General features: G+C 44.7%; 6 protein-coding genes across 10 annotated transcripts; 4 read left to right on the top strand and 2 right to left on the bottom strand.

Annotated features, from left to right (window-relative positions):
- Nucleotides 1-198: 198 nt before the first annotated feature.
- Nucleotides 199-2,193, top strand: LOC128254119 (nitric oxide-associated protein 1). The gene has a single exon (XM_052982949.1). It carries the CDS (start codon nt 237-239, stop codon nt 2,118-2,120), a length of 1,884 nt encoding a protein of 627 aa, XP_052838909.1. The 5' UTR covers nt 199-236; the 3' UTR covers nt 2,121-2,193.
- Nucleotides 2,194-2,604: 411 nt separating this feature from the next.
- Nucleotides 2,605-6,175, top strand: LOC128253769 (CTTNBP2 N-terminal-like protein). 5 transcript variants are annotated; one of them, XM_052982441.1, is made up of 5 exons: nt 2,605-2,682; nt 2,745-3,801; nt 3,866-4,052; nt 4,120-4,244; nt 4,756-6,175. In XM_052982441.1, exons 2-5 carry the CDS (start codon nt 2,958-2,960, stop codon nt 5,433-5,435), a joined length of 1,836 nt encoding a protein of 611 aa, XP_052838401.1. In that variant the 5' UTR covers nt 2,605-2,682; nt 2,745-2,957; the 3' UTR covers nt 5,436-6,175. The 5 variants fall into 5 exon arrangements, 4 of the variants coding, with proteins under 4 accessions (XP_052838401.1, XP_052838400.1, XP_052838399.1 ...); XM_052982440.1 differs by having other exon boundaries at nt 2,652-2,757; nt 2,821-3,801; XR_008267485.1 differs by having other exon boundaries at nt 2,658-3,801; nt 4,756-5,781; nt 5,820-6,175.
- Nucleotides 6,176-6,894: 719 nt separating this feature from the next.
- LOC128253767 (nuclear pore complex protein Nup75) lies at nt 6,895-9,464 on the bottom strand. The gene is made up of 6 exons (XM_052982438.1): nt 9,260-9,464; nt 8,040-9,202; nt 7,628-7,973; nt 7,379-7,569; nt 7,176-7,323; nt 6,895-7,119 (listed from the first exon to the last, which is right to left on the bottom strand). The coding sequence occupies exons 1-6, from the start codon at nt 9,284-9,286 to the stop codon at nt 6,988-6,990; spliced, it is 2,007 nt and encodes a 668-aa protein (XP_052838398.1). The 5' UTR covers nt 9,287-9,464; the 3' UTR covers nt 6,895-6,987.
- A 373-nt stretch (nt 9,465-9,837) lies between these two features.
- On the top strand, nt 9,838-13,106 carry LOC128254152 (uncharacterized). Its single transcript, XM_052983009.1, is given in 4 exon segments — nt 9,838-9,929; nt 9,988-11,782; nt 11,911-11,996; nt 11,998-13,106. Coding segments are annotated over 3 exon segments (2,343 nt in total). The 5' UTR covers nt 9,838-9,929; nt 9,988-10,164; the 3' UTR covers nt 12,637-13,106.
- Nucleotides 13,107-14,131: 1,025 nt separating this feature from the next.
- On the bottom strand, nt 14,132-15,471 carry LOC128253943 (uncharacterized). Its single transcript, XM_052982660.1, has 2 exons — nt 15,204-15,471; nt 14,132-14,563 (listed from the first exon to the last, which is right to left on the bottom strand). The coding sequence occupies exons 1-2, from the start codon at nt 15,377-15,379 to the stop codon at nt 14,308-14,310; spliced, it is 432 nt and encodes a 143-aa protein (XP_052838620.1). The 5' UTR covers nt 15,380-15,471; the 3' UTR covers nt 14,132-14,307.
- A 1,444-nt stretch (nt 15,472-16,915) lies between these two features.
- Nucleotides 16,916-17,879, top strand: LOC128253929 (hepatic leukemia factor). The gene has a single exon (XM_052982639.1). The coding sequence runs from the start codon at nt 17,248-17,250 to the stop codon at nt 17,818-17,820; it is 573 nt and encodes a 190-aa protein (XP_052838599.1). The 5' UTR covers nt 16,916-17,247; the 3' UTR covers nt 17,821-17,879.
- Nucleotides 17,880-18,494: the final 615 nt, after the last annotated feature.

The raw sequence follows: 18,494 nt of genomic DNA, 5'->3' as shown, positions 1-18,494 counted from the left end.
ATTTAATACATTTTTGTATACGCATCGAATGAAAAAAAAACCGAACTAATAATTCTACCAAAGGTTTTTTTTTATATTTATCATGAGTTTAACTTTAGGGGCAAACTGGATATTTTAGGGAATATCGGTGTTGGTCGAGCTTTTTTAGGAGGTGCCGGCTGATTATCGATATTACCGATAGTGCAATCGATAGTTTGACAGACTTAAGCTGCTGGCGTTGGAATTACAATTACAAAATGTTGAAGACCTCGCGGCGTTTATATAAAACAATAAATAAAAATGTTTATTCACAATGTAAGAGACTGCAGAATACGGCCGCCGACGAGGGACAAAGTGCGCGCCAGAAGGCGTGGCTGTTGGCCAGGGAGCGCTACCAAAATCACGAGCACATTCACTACAGTTCCGTCTTGGAGACCAAAGTAAAACCATCATTCCTTGTTCCCGAGGCTTTGCCGGCCTTTCCCGATGACTGGATGGACGACTACGAGTTCTACCAGGGTGGCCCCGATGCTGCGGACAAACAGGGCACTCCGGATCCCGCGATTGCCGCCTCCAAAGTTCCCTGCAGCGGATGCGGCGCCAACTTGCACTGCTCAAGTTCCTCCCTGCCCGGTTATATTCCCAGTGAAATATTCCGTGGGAGGACACGACAAGAGCTCCAGACCATCACCTGCAAGCGGTGCCACTTCCTAAACCACTATAATATTGCCCTGGACGTGGAGGTGGCTCCATCAACATATGTGGACACCATATCCCGCATCCGGGACAAATATGCACTGGCCATTGTGCTGGTGGACCTGCTCGATTTTCCCAGCTCCATTTGGCCGGGCATGCAACATGTGCTGGGCGCAAAGCGACCCGTCTTCCTCGTGGGCAACAAGGTGGATCTGCTGCCACGCGATTCCAATGCCTACCTGCAGCACATAAAGGATACCTTGCAGCGGGAGTTCATCAAGCACGGCGGCGGCGATGGGCTAAATATCAAGAATGTCAGTTTGATATCGGCCAAAACGGGCTATGGAATCGAGGAGCTCATCACCCAGCTCCACAAAACGTGGGCCCACAAGGGAGATATTTATCTTCTGGGCTGCACCAATGTGGGCAAGAGCACGCTGTTCAATATCCTGCTCAACTCGGACTATTGCCGCCCGGAGGCCAGTGACCTGGTGCGCAAGGCCACCACTTGTCCTTGGCCGGGCACCACACTGCAGCTGCTGCGGTTTCCCATCTTGCGTCCATCCGGTGATCGGGTCTACCAGCGATTCAAGAGACTAGTTTCGGAGCGCAGCGAGAAGGCAGCAATGGAGAAGGAACGTCGCGCAGTGGCCAGAGAAACGGGAGCGACTGGAGCTGCCCAACCGGTGGCCACCGTTGGACGCACCTTCGATCGGCGCGACGATATCAGCGATGCCTTCGCCATGGCCGGTGGCTCCAAGCCCATAACCACGTTGAACGACCGCCAGAAGGCGTACAAGGAGGCGCGCTGGGTCTACGACACTCCCGGAGTTATGCAGCCCGACCAGTTGACACCCCTGCTCACAGCGGAGGAACTGGTGAAGCTGCAGCCCTCGACGATGATCCGCCCCAGAGCTTTTCGCCTCCGTCCCCAGATGAGCATCTTCCTCGGTGGCCTCGCCCGCCTAGATCTTTTGGACATAACTAGTTCAAGGAAAAAGTTTGACTGGCTTAAGGTGTTTGTATTCGCCTCTGAGAATCTTCCCGTGCTGATAGCAGACACCCAGGCGGCTGAAAAGGTCTACAACAGATATCTGGGAACTCCTTTTCTGGGAGTGCCCATGACCAGTGAGGATTTTTCGAAGCCTGATCGCCTGCAACGCTGGCCCGGATTGCAGTGCAAAGACGGTGATATTGTGCTGTTCAATGAGGGTCGGAATGAGGGAAGGTTGAACTGTGATATTACCCTGAGCTCTGCTGGCTGGATGGGATTCCTCCTGCCTTCCGGGCATTCCGAGTGTCGTCTGCGTGCGTGGACGCCACAGGCTGCTGGCATTTATAGGCGTGAACCTGCCCTGATACCACTGGTGGATCGGTTAGTGGGCAAGCACATAAGGTATTCTCTGGCCTACAACACCACAAAGCCTTTTGTTTTTAAAAAATAAAGTCTTGGACATTGTTATAGATTGTTGGGTTTGTTTATACGATGTTTTGAACTAGGTTAGGTTAGGATGGAAATAAAAATATACATTTTCACTCAAACAAAATGAAGTAATAAAAAATTAACTATATTGAAAAAAGTCTTTTTTGTGGTTTTTTACTATTATGTAAGAAAACTAAAAAATCTAACTATATTAAAATAAAATTCAAAATCTTGCTGGGTTTCCTTTATGCTGGAACTATAAACTCCACTATAAATAAATAAGTTATATTTTTCTATTCTTTAAAGAAAAGTGAATTGCAAAACCAAAACTAGCACTTAAACTGCAATAAAATTTTAAATTTACTGTCAGCTTGATCTCTTAATGTGATATAATTAAGAAAACATAAATTTAGCTTAAAAATGAAAACTTATTTATTAAAATGTTTTTAGTTAATTTACACGGTTTTTTTTGAACCGTTTTAAAATTCCTGCAATGGCGCCAAGCAGTTAGGTCCTTGCTTTCACCGCTTTGCAGCACTGTTCCTCCGCTACACCTTTTGCAGCCTCTTCCCAACACTGCTAAAGTATCCAGTTTTTCACGGCAACAAATTGACAAAGAATTTACAAGATAATTTCTTGATTGCAGGTGCGATTGCTGGGTGCGTAAAAGCCACTGAAAAGCAGGGCTGGAAAGTAGATAAACAGGAAGTGAATTGTTACAGGGAGATCGAGACTTTAAAGCAGTTGGCCTACTGCGACGCACCAAACACTTTTTTTTGTATGCTGTGAGCCGCGAGGAGGCGGAAATCGGAAATCGGGAGTTGGGACAACCGCAATCGGGAATCAGGAGTCGGGGCAAATGGAGCAGAACTCGAACGCGGAGACGTTCGCGGAGGCACCTGCTCCGGATGCAGAGTACGGCATGGCCATGGAGAACTGCTCCGGATCCGCTGCCTCGGGCAGCAGCGACACCGTGAGTGCCAATCACGAGTTCCAGACCATGAAACCGGGTCCCGGAGTGGTGCACAAAGTGCCACCGGTCGTGGCCACCAATGTCATCAATACCACCAATGGACGTTCTCGAGCCGAGCTGCCGCACAACGAGCTGGTCAAAATGCTATACTATCTGGAGGGCGAGCTGCAGGCACGGGATGTCTGCATTGCCGCTCTGAGGAACGAGCGGGTGAAGCAACTCATTGCCCAGCTGCGGACAAAGCGGCTGCAGCCCAACGATCCGTATGCGGCCATATTCCGGGACAAGATAGCCCTCAACGGGAACCTCATCTCCCGGGAGTCATCCACACAGGCGGCACAGGCCGAAATGGAGGTGCGCCAGATCATCGAGCAGCAGATGGAGCAGCAGTATCAAATGGTCAGCAAGCAGAGGGCCACGCATGTGCGCATGGTCAACATACTGACCGAATCGCTGGAGAACAACCAGAGGATGCTGCAGGAACTGGAGGAGGAGAAGCGCAAGCATGAACACACCACGGCGCAGGGCGATGACATTACCTACGGCCTGGAGATGGAGCGCACCAAGCTAAAGCAGGACCTCGAGGAGGAGCGCGCCCAGGTGGCCAAGATGGAGAAGGACCTGAAAAAGCTGCAGGAGACGCTCGAGTACGAGCGCAACCGGCAGAAGCAGATTGTGCTGCTGCTGATTGCGGAGCGCAAGAAGATCTTAATGAAGTACATAGAAGAGGGTGTGTATGGGTCTCATCTATCTGATCTTAGTAGCTCAATCACTAATCCCCCACTGACTTGCAGGCAAACGTTCTGAGGATCTGGCACAAATTCTGGCCGAGGAGAAGCAGCGTTCGGACACCATAGCCGAAGGCCTCGAGGAGGAGAGCAAAAAGTCCCTGCGCATGGAGGAGGAGCTGGAGAAGCAAACCCAAGCCATGGAGCTGGAGCGCAAAGCCCTTTTTGCCAAACTGGCCAAGGAGGAACTGCGGTTGGTCAAACTGCACCCCTAAACCTAATCACTTAACTAAGTAATGTGTGTATTTTCCCTACTCCAGGGTCAAGGAACTGGAGCAGGAACTCAATGCCCTCCGCAGCGAGCATGAGGCTCTGAAAAAGCAGCAGCCACTGGGGGGCAGCGGCTCATCATCGGTGGCCGCCGCCAAGGCGCGACAGTTCAGCGGTGAGTGAGCCAGACGAGGCTGGAAACTGGCTGTTGTAATTATATATGGTTGCCCTTTTTATAATTTTCTATATACAAACTTTAACTCTATATATATATTACTTTTTTTTCGAACTCCTCTTGAAGCCGAAATCTTTTGTTAGAAAAAATGTTACGCAATTGCAAGGTGATTTGTTTTTTGTTTTGTGATGTTCCTCGTGCACACCACGTCGTTGCACCACCAACCTCAAAGATCACGCATCCGCACGTTCACCCCGCACGCTAGCACACTCCCGGTCATTGGAGCACCCTGACAAAACTGCCAGAACGTAGCCAATTGACACCAGTGGCGTCCCTCCGTAGTGTTTTCACAACCATGCCGAAACATTTCCACACAAGCTAGGCCCCGCTAGAAGCCAGTCCAATTATGTGGGCTTCTGACGGGGCCAGCTCTTCTCGGAGCTCCGAAGATCTAGTGTTGTACACTAAGTTAGACCCAACCGAATGCTAATCTTATCTCCGCGTTTTGCAGACGACGCCTGTGCCACGCCGCCCATGGTGAACATCGCCAAGATCGTGCAGCCAACCGCCACGGTGAGCAGCATGCCGGTTTCGGGACCACAGACCGGCATTGCCCGCTCCATAGCGCCAGGCCAGAACATCCGGAGCGCTGGAATCGCAACGGCGCCCACGGGCACGGCCACAGCAGCAGTAGCACCACTGTCGGCCGTGCTCAACCACACAACCAGCACCACGAACAACACCACCAGCAGCAGCAGCAGCAGCATCATCTCGAGCGTCGGACCAGCCACTGCATCCGTGGAGACAATTGCTACTGTCACCGTGCCCCTGGTGGCGCCACCCTCACCCTCGCCGGCAAAGATGCAGCCCACTGCCACCATCCAGCGGGCGCCAGGTGGCAAGTACGCTGCTTTGGCTGCGGCAGCTGCCCTCGACCAGACGGCCACACCACCGCATCCCCATCCTGTGCCCATTGCCGTGCCACCAGTCACCGTGCCACCGGCGGGAGCCCGTGGAGCTCCGCCACCCATACCGATCAAGCCAATAGTACCGCCCAAGCGGGAGCCCTCGCTCTCAAGGCTGGGATCGATCACGGGCAGCAGTGCCATTGTGGCTGCCACCGCTGCAGCCAGCACCACAGCCTCGGTGTCGACGAGTGGCACGACGAGCACCGCGGCGAAGCATAATTAGACACCCCCTTTTCACTCAGACTCACATAATTAACCAATATTGGGCGTAGGATAAGCGAGACACTCAAGTGGCGTTGTCTGTCCCTCGATGCACGCGCTAGGCAACATGATCTTCCGTCTCGAACTGCCATCAGCCTTTATTTATAGTACATTAACGATCTAGAGCTATATTTACTAATCAGTGGCAGCCTTTCATGCAACGTATTTTACTGATCAGTAAATGTAGCTTTAGCACATTTATAAAAAGCTCTTACTTAACTTTCTTTTTACTTAATTTCACTTTCAAATGTGTTTTAGTTAGTTGTCACCTTATTAGTGATATTTTTTTGAAATATTTTGAAAATGAAGTTTTAAAAGGGGCTTAATGTTGTATAGCCACTTTGAGTTTTGCCTACTTTAAATACTTTGTTTTTTACGCTTCGTTCTGACAATTTACAATAGCTTCTATTAAATACTCTTATTTTTAATAACTCGTCAAATTTAAAAGTTATGGGCATTTTATACCCCTTGTGAAACCAGAACGAACCTTAAAGTCCCTTATACTCTTAAATCGTTGCAAAATTTTGTTTATTTGTATAGCAAACGTATAGTATTTGTATTTATCCTTTGCAACTTATTTTCATAGAGATAAAATTTGTCAGTTCGGGATTGGAATCTTAATAAGCATAAATGTTTTGATTATTTAAATTATTTTCTGTTGCCTGGTGTGATTGACTGAGGATGCGGATTTTGCAAAACAAATGAGTAGGAGAAACGTTTGTTAAGCATTAGAATGATGATGAAGAACCACCCCGGCGGCAACTCATCTAAGTCTAGTTTAGTTTCTATTGTTTTTACCCAGCGAATGATATATTTTTTAATGCCGTTGGCGGTCCGAGGGCCAAGCCAGAGACAAAAGCGACTTTAATTGTAATTCCGTACGTAGTAACCGAACATTTGTACAAGGCCGTGCGATTCTCATAACAATTACCAACCAGACTATATAGTAATTATATACATACCCACAGATATAAACATATATCCACGTATATGCATAATATACTTATGTGTACTACCCTTGAGCTCTGGGCGTTGTTTAATAGTTCGTAGGTGCGTCTCGTATACATACACGTGTGTAAACTTCCTTTCTGTGCAGCTAAAGTACTTCGTAGTGATTGATTTTAATCTTGTTTTAAGTTTGGCCTAAGCAGTTTTGATTTGTCGCCTAGCCGATTCCATGAGAGAAAGGTATGCTCCTATAGATTTACCTATGCCGTTTACACTAGTTTAGTTTGCTGGGGACACCACTCGTTTTGGGAGCCAGCAGATTGTGTTATCTTTTTAAAATGCGTACTGTTAACATCCCTCCAGCCCCCAGCAGCTTGGATTTCCTTTTAGTCAAAGGGCAACAGCCAGTCAAGTAGTGTTGTTGGTACAATAAAGAGCAAAGAGGCACAAGATATAAGCAAAATGCGTATGAATACAAGTTAGCAATGCATACAATCTATAACAAATTACGATGTATTGGAAAAGCGAAAAATACAAAATAAATTACACTAAAAATGCATTCAAAATCACGCCACCGGCATAGTGTTTTCAGTGATCAATGCCCTGGCCAAATTGCGGGCGCAGGCCAAGCGCATGAGGTTCAGGATTTCATCGACGTTCTCCACCCGGTAGTCCTTGAACACAGTCTCTGTGTGGTGCTGTGAATGTCATGGATTAGCAATAAATAACTTAAATACCACAGTATTAAACTTACTTTGCCATATTTGGACACGTCGCGCTCGATGATGGGCACCAGTTCAGTTTCAACATGATGAAGAATGGCCACCGTTTCCTTGGCTAAAATTGTTTGATCTTTTGACTCCAGCAGTGGCATGGCATCAATGAGCAATGAGGGCCAGAAACTAATTAAAGACAGCCTGGTTTAAGATCGTTTAGATTATAAACAAATTGACTTACTAGTCTGGGGTGATTCTGGATTGCAGCAGATTCACCAAAAGCTCAGAGGCAGACATAAAATCGCGCGTTCTATAGAATTCGTAGAACTCATAATACTTGGAGAGGAAAACCAAGCGTGGTGAGATAAACATTCGGCCTCCCACATTGGCTATGGTGTCCGGGCAGAGCATATTTCCGGTCCTCGAGTAATGCTATGAGAAGGACCACCAATTAGCCTTAAATATATATGCAGAACTTTTCACTAATCACCTTCAAAATGAAATCCGCAACCGCTGTGACCAGCAGCAAGTCTTTGGAGCGAATGGCCCACTCCAGGGCATTGCCGTAACGCTCTGCATCGTAGGAACGCTTTGATAGTACTTTGCAGATCTCCTGCTCAACGCCTTTGAGTCCACGCTGTCTGGCCAGGTTGATCAGCTTGGTGGCCTGCCGCTCACTGCGCAAAGTGATGCGGGGCAGGAGGAGCTCGATGGCCGCCTGGCCCTCCTGCTTGCAGCAGTCTAGATAGTCGAAGCCCAACTGCCACAGATTGTGCGAAGTCATCAGATAGCTGCCATACTCGTAGATCATTGAGTGACGCAGGGCCGGCAGATCTCTGTGGGGCATAAATTTAACATATTATATTTTGAGTAAATCAAATTTAAATCCAAATGAAACGCACATGTTGTTCTGGTCAAAGTAGCTCTTTAGCTGACCGCAATGGTGGATTAGATCAATCAGGTGCGTGGAGAACCAGTGTGTATCGTTCAGCTTCTGGGCTTCGTATATGAACAGTCTTATATCGTGATCCATTAGCTGCGCAATCATGCGGTTTATGCTGGTCTGCTCCTTTTCCGGGCGCAGCAGATGCCAGCGGTTCAGCCAATTGGAGGCTGCAATTCTCAGCTCGAAGGGTTTGCAGGTGGGCTTCGTGAAGAGCAGGTATCCCGGCAGGTATTCATAACAATCCTTGGACTCCTTGATGGCAGCATCCCACTGCTCGTTGTTGCCGGTGACCAGTCGCAAGATTTGCTCCAGCTCTGGCTCAGTGGCGAATAAACCGGTCTGGATCTTACGCTCCGTGTCCACGTGCCAGTACTCCCACTGCGAGTGGAACTTCTGCAGGGCATAGCCCTCTTGGTACACGGGCATGGATTTGAGGATCAGCTCGGCCGCCTTAAAGGCCGGCTGCCCAGCCTTGCGATTCTGTGAGAGAATGGCGCGCGTCACGTCTATTACGCCCAGCATGATCAGCGACTTGAGGATGCTCCAGTAGTTATCCGACTCGCTGGCCTCCTCAGCCATCAGCAGCAGATCAGTGGCTCGGTCCTCCGCTTGCGAAGAATGAAAGCGCGCCCAGTCGAGCAGTTGGGGTACCACCAGTTGATTGTTTTGGATGTAGAGAATCTCGAAGAGATGCCACAGGCATTCGGCCGCATAGAAAACCATGATGGCATCGGTGAATCGGCGCAGTCGTGCCTCATCCGTCTGCACCTCCGGCGACTTCTTGGCCTGCTCAAGCTTCTCCAGGCAGGCGCGCACAATGCTCCGGTATACCCTCGATAACTTCACATACTCGGCGCGAGTGGCCCGCAGACCCAATTGCTGAAGGGTGGCAAAAGTGGCGTTCGACTCCGCCAAGACGCTGCGCAGCACCGGCTCGTCGAAAAGCGTGGATTCCTGTGCCAGGTAGACGAGCACCGGATCCTGGCCAGCCGTCTCGGTGGGGGCATCCCGCGAACTGTGCGTCACATGCCGATATGCGCTAAGTGCGATCCTCGAGCCCGGCAAAAAAACGCCGGTGAGTGTGTTGCCACAACGAGTGGCTAGGGCATCGCCGAGCTCCTAGAAGGATTTATTGTGAACTTAACCATCTTAACCTTGTGACCAGGGGATACTTACGAAGGAGGGCACGTTGCTATCGTCCATTTCGCAGCAGATTGGATAAATTTCTACAAAATTGTACACAAGAAGCGCGTTCTGCAACAAGTGTTGGTAATGCACGCAACGGTTGGCTTCTTTTTATAGTGCTCTAAAATGACAGACTTTTCACAGGGCTGCCAACTCAGCTATTTCCCGTCAAATTGAACTATTTCTGCAAACAACATATTTAAATAATTTGATTTTATTATTTAACAGCTTTAACAAGCAATGACATTTAACTAACATTTACTTTTCACTCTAATTCAGATTGGAAAAAAAGTAGTTTGGAAAAACAGGTACATCAACTGATCATATTTCAGTATAAGTTTTGAACCATTTTTGAAAACCAATTTAGGCTTGGTTTTCAAAAATCGTTATGTTCTTAAAATATGTAAATATAACATAAATCTTAACAATATAAATTTAAGACACCTTCAAATATTTGTTATATTTCATCGTTCTTAATAAAAAATGTGTTCTAGAATACCATTATGCCTTTGTAAGGGTAACCTTTTACAGTGTACCAAGAACCGTATTGTTAGTTTCTGGAAAAAATTCGACATAAAGCAATACATTTCAAATTTTGGTGGGGCTTGTTATTTTCAAATTTAAAAGTAGGAATTTCTTTACTTATGAAATCTGAACAAAGGTAAGCCGAATAAAAAGTTAGTAAATAAAATAATATTGATATTTTATAACTGTTTAAGATTTCATCATGACGGTAGATTATCGACCCGCAACACCTGACAACCCTTCTACGCGATCGCGCGTACCTCTTCTTCTTCCTTTTCTGTCGCGTTAGAGTTGCCACATGGTTGCAGCGAAGCTCTTTGAACTGGCGTTCTATTCGATTCCGCTTAAGTTTATAAATTAAAAAAATAAAAATGAATCTGGAGGACATTTCGGTGATGATGAAGCTGTGCAACGACAACGTGCACAAGCTGCAGGATAATCTGCGCTCCTACCAGCGCGACGTCAACCGGGTTCGCACAATGCTCACCAAAAGGTGGGTGAATGTAGATCGCCAGGACAGGAGACTCATCGCCCTTCATGACCAATTAGTGGGCAGTCTTAGCGAGGTAAATGCCTATGTCATCCAGCTCAACCTGCACATAGAGCTCAACCGACCGGCTGGAAGATTAAGGAGCGAGGAAAAGTCGGAGGACGCCTTCGATTCCCTCGATTCACCCAATCGTTTAATTAAGAAAGCCATCACAGATGCTATTTCTGATGAACAGTCGCTGGAGCCGGACTCCAGCGAGATGTGGCCGGAATCTTTAATGCAGCTGGTGCCCGTTGATTTGTCCATGGCTTCAGAGTCCAAGGCGAAGACGTCTAATACGGAAGAGACTCCTGCACTTTCCCCTAAAACTTCTCCAAAGCCAGCAATTACGATCAGCAATGATATTTCCAACCAAAAGTCCATGACTGAATTGCAGGTTAAAGAGAACGCAGTGGTCATCGACTCAAAGGTTGATTTTACGGAAAAGTCTCCTACACTTTCCCCTAAAACTTCTCCAAAGCCAGCAATGACGATCAGCAATGATATTTCCAACCAAAAGTCCATGACTGAATTGCAGGTTAAAGAGAACGCAGTGGACCACGAACCCCCTATCCAGAAGACCTCCAATAATATCTGCAAAGAAATCCCAAAGAAAATCGAAGAACAACAGATTAACGAAAGACCAGTCATGCCCTCTAGCTGGCTTATTAAACCCTTAGAGGATCAGGTTACTACTTCGCCACCGGCTGCAACCTTTCCCAAACCACGCAACCGATCCCTCCTGGCTCCCAAAGGCGGCACCCAGACGACCAGCGATGGCATCTACAATCAAATCCTGAAGAACATGGATGCTTTTCCCAAGAGCACCGTGATCTCAGCCGTCTTAGTGCATGTGAATGTGGCGGACAGCTGCATCTTTGTGGCCAAATGGGATAAGAGCTCAAAGCAGATTCAGAAGTTGCTGCAGGGACAGGTGCCTCTGCGGGAAATAGACCAATTGCCAAACTACGGGGACATATTTGCAGTCTACGACAGCAGCGACAATATAACCACTCGCATCACTATCAATAGCAGCTCCGAGGGCGGAGGCTATGATGCCTATCTAATTGACTATGGCGAGCACATTCACCTGAGCGGCAACGAAACCATATTTGAACTGCCCAGCGACATCAAGGCGCTGCCCGCAGAAGCCATTAGATCCAATTTGATGAACTACACTGTTAGCCAGATGAGTAAATTCCTCTATCAGAGTCTTACATTCCGGGTGCACGATAACAATGGCATCGCTCTGATGGTGGAGTTGATCGACAAAGAAGTAACAGGTTTAAATAATAATAAGACCGAATGTCCTGTTAAACTAAGCGAGGATGACATGGCCATGTTGAATGAGGTCGAAGAGACCACCAGCAATCCTCTGAAGGCAGTGCTGGGCTTTATACCCACGGATGAGCAACGCATTTGCCGGCACTACGATCCCAAGCTGAATGGCTGCTTTAAGGGTAAGTCAAAAAATTCATTAATTAGGGGATGATACAATACTAAAAAACAGATAGTTGTAGGTTTTAACGAGTTATATATGGTTAGTGAACAATATTGAATTTTATTCTCACCTTATTGCACTCCCAAGGTAACAATTGCCGCTTGGTTCACGAACCCTTTGCCCCTGATGGCGCCACAAAGGATGTGGAGGTAGCTGGAGCTCTTCCGGAAACCTGACTTTTACTCTCCAGTGCCTCAGAAAATGGGCAGCACTGTCCGCATCCTGATCACCTTTGTGAACAGCCCCACGGAGATTTATGCTCAGTTTGTGGACGGCTCTGCTCCGCTGGTGTGGGACAAGAAGGATGTGCCCGAGGAGAAACGGAGCTTCAAGCGCAAGCCACACCTCCTTGACATTGTGTTGGCCCTCTACAGCGATGGCTGCTTCTATCGCGCCCAGATCATCGATGAAATGGATAAGGAGTACAAGATCTTTTATGTGGATTACGGCAACACTGAGTTCGTGCCCCTGAGCTGCTTGGCTCCGTGCGATTATGTGGAGAGCTTGAAGCCTCATCGGTGCATCAGTTGCCAAATAGAGGGAGTCATAAGGTCATCATTTCTCTCGCACCAGATGACATTTGAATGCGTCGAATACCTTAAGAGTAGGCTGCTTAACAAGGAGATGGATGTGAAGCTGATTAATCGGCTGCCGGATGGCTTCCTAATTCGTTTTCTGGGCGTCTACACCGAAGTGCCGAGTCAGCTGGTGAAACGTGGATATGCTCAGCCCAGCAATGGAGTCCGGCGAAGCTCCATTGAAGCTCCAGATCTCGATCAGCCTTCGGCAGATGAAGCCCCCAAAGATATCTGATAAGCATTGCTAGCGCTGTTATAATTTGGCTTGTTAATCTTTACCTTTTTCTATTTAAGTGACAGATTTAGAAAGATCCAAATCGCTACTCAAAAATGCTTTAAATCCAGAAGAACTATAGCATAGCCTAAGCCTTTTTGTTTACATCTCCTTAGATAATTTTTTTTTGGCTTTAAATGCCTGCATTACTTTTATTTAATTTCTGAACGAACTTATATGTAATCAAATTACAATATTGTGACTATCTGTTGTCTTAAAACTACACTACATGTTTTAGGCTCAAAGTGTTTTTAGGCGAGATTTAAAGTCTACGTCGATTTAAAACTTCACAATGAAGTGTAGTTCCAAAGTTTAATTATATCTCAAATGAAAAGGATATTTAGTTAAAGAAAATACTTTTTTACGTTATTCATTTTTGGATTTTTTGTACTACTTATATAAGAATAATTTTTCTTTCGATGAATAATCACCTTCACTCGTATTGAATCAGTATTAAACCTTCAGTTATGCCGTGTAGCAAACCTTATAAACTGTCTACGTTCCAACGCGTTATCCACATGTCAAGTCGCTTGATTAATGTTTCTTCTTGGGGCTGGTCCAATTATGAACGCGGAACAGCAATCGGCAAATGACAAACACAAAACTGTCTCGAAACTAAAACAATAATAATAATTGCCTTTAATGTGCAAAAGCAAAAAATCAAAGGACACCGTGCTGTGGTGTTGTGGTGGACCCGGGAGCACGGATCTGTCGGCGGGGTGCTAATAGATTATGCCGCAACGATTAGAGAGGCAATAAATAACACCTGGCCGGGATCCCATGCGTGTTCGCTTCGTAGCTTCCATATGCGCATATGAGGACAACACTAACGACAGGTCATACAGGTCCTGTCCTCCTTGTGTCCTCCGTTGTCCTGGTGTTGACAATTTAAACGGTTCGGCCAAAAGGGTAATGGCTGTGGCCAGGGGTCATTTTGGGGCACTACGGATCATAACCATCCCTACATAATTGTCATTCCGAAATCAGTTTCGGAAGCATTTCCCTTAAAACACCTGCCACATTCCTCATGCGAGTGGGCCAACCCTCGGTAATAATTAGCCTGCTTAAGTGTCAAAAGGATGGAACATTAGTTCCCAACATAATGATGATGATAAACCAAACCACCCCGAAAACCTGGATTTGCTGGAACTCAACTGTATATAAATTTTACAAAAAAAGGATATTCTAAATTTTTGATTAAGTTCGAGAAAATGTTAAACTATTTTATAACATTTCTGCAAAATAAGTAAAATTAAGTCTAAGAAAGTAACCTTTTAAATACTAAAATAAAATAATTTAAAAGTTCTAGGACAAGAAGTTATAATTTTTTTAAATTTAATACTTTCTTAAACTATTTTAAAAATAGACAACAATTAAAATTAAAACTAAGTGCCGATGGAAACATACAATTTTGCTATGAAAACCAGTTGGGAACATTTGGTAACAGAAAGAAAGTACCATTTTTGTATCTCTTTAAATTAAGATCACCCCGAAAACTTTGATTTGCAAGAATTTTACTAGACGGTAACAATTTTGATGAAGTTGAGTGTGTGTGTGTGTGGAGGATTGAACTTAACTCAGTAAATAAAATGGTTAACGCAACGAAATACAAAAAAAAAAAGGCTCTCAGGATCAGTAATTAGATCCGCGCTGGGTGCAGTGCTCGCTGGAGATGGACCCGGGCTCCAGGCTCGGACAGTTGACCTTCTGCAGCTCGGCAATGCGCTGCCATGTCATGCTGAAGTGGCGCACGGAACGGGCATTGGCCAGTTTGGCAATCGGTCCCAGGGTGCGGTACCCATTGGATATGTAGCGTATGAACCCCTTGGCCGTGAGATCCAGCAAAGCGGTCTTCACCTGCGACTCCAGATCCCCGCAGGCAAAGGGTCTAGGTAATGGGCATTATATAAGTATAGAAATTGTAGTATAAGTTAAAATAAGTACTAAGAAGTAATTCTTTATTAAATTTTAAACATTTTTAGCATTGATGTTTATTCATTGCTGTTTTTAACAAATATGGAAATATTCCATTATTATGTAGTATGTGAAATATTTAATTTAATTTAAATAATATTGTATTTAAAAGTAATGCATATAAAACATTAAAAATTAATTTAATTAGTTTAATATTAAACCGTGCAATGGACTTTATATAATATTAATATTTTATATTTAACTTAAATAGGAAATATGAACACTTGGATTCAATAACCTGATATATGTTTTACTATTCCATTTTGGTATCAGTGTAAGTATACATTTTATGCAACTTAAATATAGAAACAATAATTTTATATTACTTTGAAAAAGCTGGACCTTTGAACAAAACTATCAATCTTATGAAAAAACCAAAATGTCAAACGATAAATATGAAAAAAAAATAATCAATTATAGGTTAAATAACAAAACTATTTTTGTAAATGTTGCTTGATCTAAAAATAACTACAAAATCACATAAGAAAACCATCCCATACCCGTAATGAGATAATTAATTTAGGGCATATGCATGATCTCTCTGACTGACTTACTCCTTCTCCAGCATCTCCAGGATGTGCTCTTCATGGATACCATTGCTGTACTTGGGATGATCCTGAAAGATGCGCACCATATCCAAAATGTAGAGGGGCAAATTGATATGGTAGCTGTTGAAAGGAAGCCGCAAGGTGGTGGGCTCGCAGTCCGAAATAGTGCTTTCGTCACACATTATTTTTACAAGTTATAAAATGGATATATTTTTTCCGTTCAAAGTCTATAGAGTTATCGAGTGAATAATATTGTGAGACAGGCAGGGCGAAGCCTAATACTTTGAATGTCCATATCCAGCTAGGCACACTTGGTCATGCCCTCGGGACTTTGGTGCTAATGTCATCCAATTAAAGGTGTCATTAGCGGTGCGTTCGGGTCCTCGAGGTTTGCTCTTCAATTATTGGGCAAACAAACATCGAAACAATTACATGTTCGGCTGGGCATATTACCTGGTAATTTGTCTAACATATGAATAGCCTGTGTCCAAAGTGCTCCTCCCAATGCATTAGCCAGTTCCCTGGGGTGGGATCTCCAAAATGGGACTTGGTTCATAGATTTTACTGGCTAAGTAATGCAACTAATACGAACCGATTCCAAAATATTCGGTATCTTCGGTAAATATATATTTTTGTAACCCAACCCTTTGAATGATATTAGACTTCCTTTAGTTTTCCGACATGTCACTTCGGCACGCAATCCATTATTCCGGGCTGCCGAAACACCATAAACGACATGGTAACAGTGGCATGCCAGTCAAAGGGTTAACTATGGCCCAACTTTTGCCAACAGATAATAAATTAGCGCATACGTTATGAAACGTTATAAGGATGCGACTTCCGGTTACAGGGAATGGGAAATGGGAAATGGAAAGCGGAAAAGGGAAAACCCTGTAACCCAAACTGCCAATTTACCTGGGCAAACAGGTGACACTTTCTCAACCCAAAATGGAACGGGTTGAAGAAGACACACGAAGAACATTTCCGTATTGCTAGTTAACTCTGGGTTTTCATATGATTTTCGAGGAGCATATCAGGCAACATGCTAATTTTTCGATTTCTGTAGAGTCATGTTTGGATCAAATTGAAGTTGGGCAAACTTTTTGATGTCTTGATACAGTAGATTGGCCAAATCGGGGCTTTCTGACATTGCACTTTTTGGAGTGCATGCAGTGGAGTAAAAGGATATGTTGGGGCATACTGAAATCGATTGGTACACTGAGCGAAAATTTCAAAAAGCATTGGAAAAACTTTTTAATGTTAAATCTGTGATTTTTTAGATGCTAGTGTTTTAAAGGTTCTTAAAAAGTAATTATAAAACTATAATGATTTAAGATTTACCCTGTATCATTATTACAATTTTAATTTTTTACAATTATTAATATGGTTGTAGAATTTTATATATATATATATAAAAGTTTTTGACAATTTTATTTTCTCTTAAGATGACCCTTTTACAAAATTAAAAAAACTAGATTCTAAATGTAAGGCTTTAATTTTCGTCGTTACATTTTCGTAAAGTGCAAAAACTTTTGGGGTTTCCGCCACGCCTTTTCAAACTATTACCACTGCTTACCGAGGAACTGTCGTCTACAAAATGTCGGTCGATAGCCAGCTAGTCCACTCTCATTGGTCAGCGCCGGGGAAATCCCTCTGTTTTTCCGCCCCCACCACATAAGAGTTGGCCAACTCGAAGGACAAATGCCAGGGGAACCGGACTGGGGCTTGTAATCTGGCTAACCAGTTATATGAAGTCCTTGTAACCGGGCAGCACGAATAAATGCCAGGCGGCAGCGAACCAAGTGTCATGTATTTGACGAATAATTACCGTCAACATTGCGTGATTGGTTGAATCAGCCGGCGAAAAGGAGGGTAGCTAATGTAGCTGGAGTATCTGGCTTAGAAATAGCCCCCAAATGTGGGGGGTTGTGTGACTGGAACCTATAATTACCGGGCTTAGGCAGGTGGTCGGCCAGCAGGATTTGGTTTCAGATAGAACGCGGTCGTTGGCGCGAACGGAACGGAACGGAAGTCACCGAAAAAGTAACCGATGCACTCGCCCGCCCAGTCGCCCATTCTGGATGTCACCGATTCCGAACTGGATGCCGCCGATCTGGAGTCGCAGAAGAAGACGCCTACCTACTCCTCCTTTCCTGTGCCCCAGAATCTAAGGCTACCCGGCCTCTGTTTCCCCGGAATGATCGGTGCTAAAAGATCCTCCGAATCTCTGCCTGCCTTCGAGTATATTGCTCCGCCCAGTCATACCCTCCAGGCCCTGGAGTTTCCCCTTATGGAGCTCAATCGCGTGGGTGTGATTGGCGGCGGAATGTTTCCGGGTTTCATGCATCGGCGGGTTCGCGGCGAAAAGCGGCCCATTCCGGAGGCCCAAAAGGATGCCAAGTATTTCGAGAGGCGCAAGCGGAACAATGAGGCGGCCAAGAAGTCCAGGGATGCGCGTAAAATCCGTGAGGATAGGATAGCTTTCCGGGCTGCTCTGCTGGAGCAGGAGAACTCCATCTTGAGGGCCCAGGTCCTGGCCCTCAGGGACGAACTGCAGACGGTGCGACAGCTCCTGGGAGCCACAACCGCCGGCGGCATGTTGTCCACGGCCAGGCAGCTGTAGCTTACGGGAAATACCATCAAAAAGTTCCGGAGATTTGTACATAACAGTGAAGTAGGCAGTCGTTCTACCAATTTTTGTTAATATATGTTTAAAATAAACATTTTTCGATTTTTCCGAATTTGAAAATTTGAAGTGGTGTTTTTTAATTATAAAAAGAAGTGAAAAAGTAAAGAAATATCTCTGACATTTCACTTTCTTTTCAATAACTAACTAACTAACATAAACAAATTTAAAATTGTGTGGGTTTTACTTATATAAACTCGAAACTAGAATAGGATTTCTACAAATCTAATTATTGCAGGGGAATTTACGTGAAAAAACCATAAAAAAAGATTTCCAGATTTGTATGTACATAAAAGTAAGGTTCTTACAATTTTTGTTAATAAATGTTTAAAATAAACTTAAATGTCTTTTGAAATATTTGAATTTTTGTTTTTTTAATTATAAAAAGTTATTGAAGAAATAGCTCTGAAATATCACATTGTATTAAATAAGTATTAAAATTGTGTTGGATTTACTTTTATAAACTTAAAACTTGAATAGGATTTCTACAAATCGAATTCTTTTAGGTAAATCGTTTATTGCAAGTTAATAAAAGAACAGTAACTCATTTAGTTCTTCAAATTCGTGTTAATACCTGTTTAAAATAAATTTCTAAGTTTAAATTTGTGCAC

The sequence above is a fragment of the Drosophila gunungcola genome (assembly GCF_025200985.1).
Source record: "Drosophila gunungcola strain Sukarami chromosome 2R unlocalized genomic scaffold, Dgunungcola_SK_2 000004F, whole genome shotgun sequence".
Taxonomy (NCBI): Eukaryota; Metazoa; Arthropoda; class Insecta; order Diptera; family Drosophilidae; genus Drosophila; species Drosophila gunungcola.
This window is presented reverse-complemented; position numbering and strand designations above follow the sequence as displayed.

Bases quoted from the DNA above. Each gene is read 5' to 3' on its own strand.
- LOC128254119 (XM_052982949.1), top strand. From the start codon at position 237: ATGTTGAAGACCTCGCGGCGTTTATATAAAACAATAAATAAAAATGTT.
- LOC128253769 (XM_052982441.1), top strand. From the start codon at position 2,958: ATGGAGCAGAACTCGAACGCGGAGACGTTCGCGGAGGCACCTGCTCCG. The intron at 3,802-3,865 runs GTGTGTATGGGT...ACTGACTTGCAG, and splicing joins AATGAAGTACATAGAAGAGG to GCAAACGTTCTGAGGATCTG. The intron at 4,245-4,755 runs GTGAGTGAGCCA...CGCGTTTTGCAG, and splicing joins CAAGGCGCGACAGTTCAGCG to ACGACGCCTGTGCCACGCCG.
- LOC128253767 (XM_052982438.1), bottom strand. From the start codon at position 9,286: ATGGACGATAGCAACGTGCCCTCCTTC. The intron at 9,203-9,259 runs GTAAGTATCCCC...AAATCCTTCTAG, and splicing joins ATAGCAACGTGCCCTCCTTC to GAGCTCGGCGATGCCCTAGC. The intron at 7,974-8,039 runs GTGCGTTTCATT...TATGCCCCACAG, and splicing joins TACTTTGACCAGAACAACAT to AGATCTGCCGGCCCTGCGTC.
- LOC128253943 (XM_052982660.1), bottom strand. From the start codon at position 15,379: ATGTGTGACGAAAGCACTATTTCGGACTGCGAGCCCACCACCTTGCGG. The intron at 14,564-15,203 runs GTAAGTCAGTCA...CCCATTACCTAG, and splicing joins CTGGAGATGCTGGAGAAGGA to ACCCTTTGCCTGCGGGGATC.
- LOC128253929 (XM_052982639.1), top strand. From the start codon at position 17,248: ATGCACTCGCCCGCCCAGTCGCCCATTCTGGATGTCACCGATTCCGAA.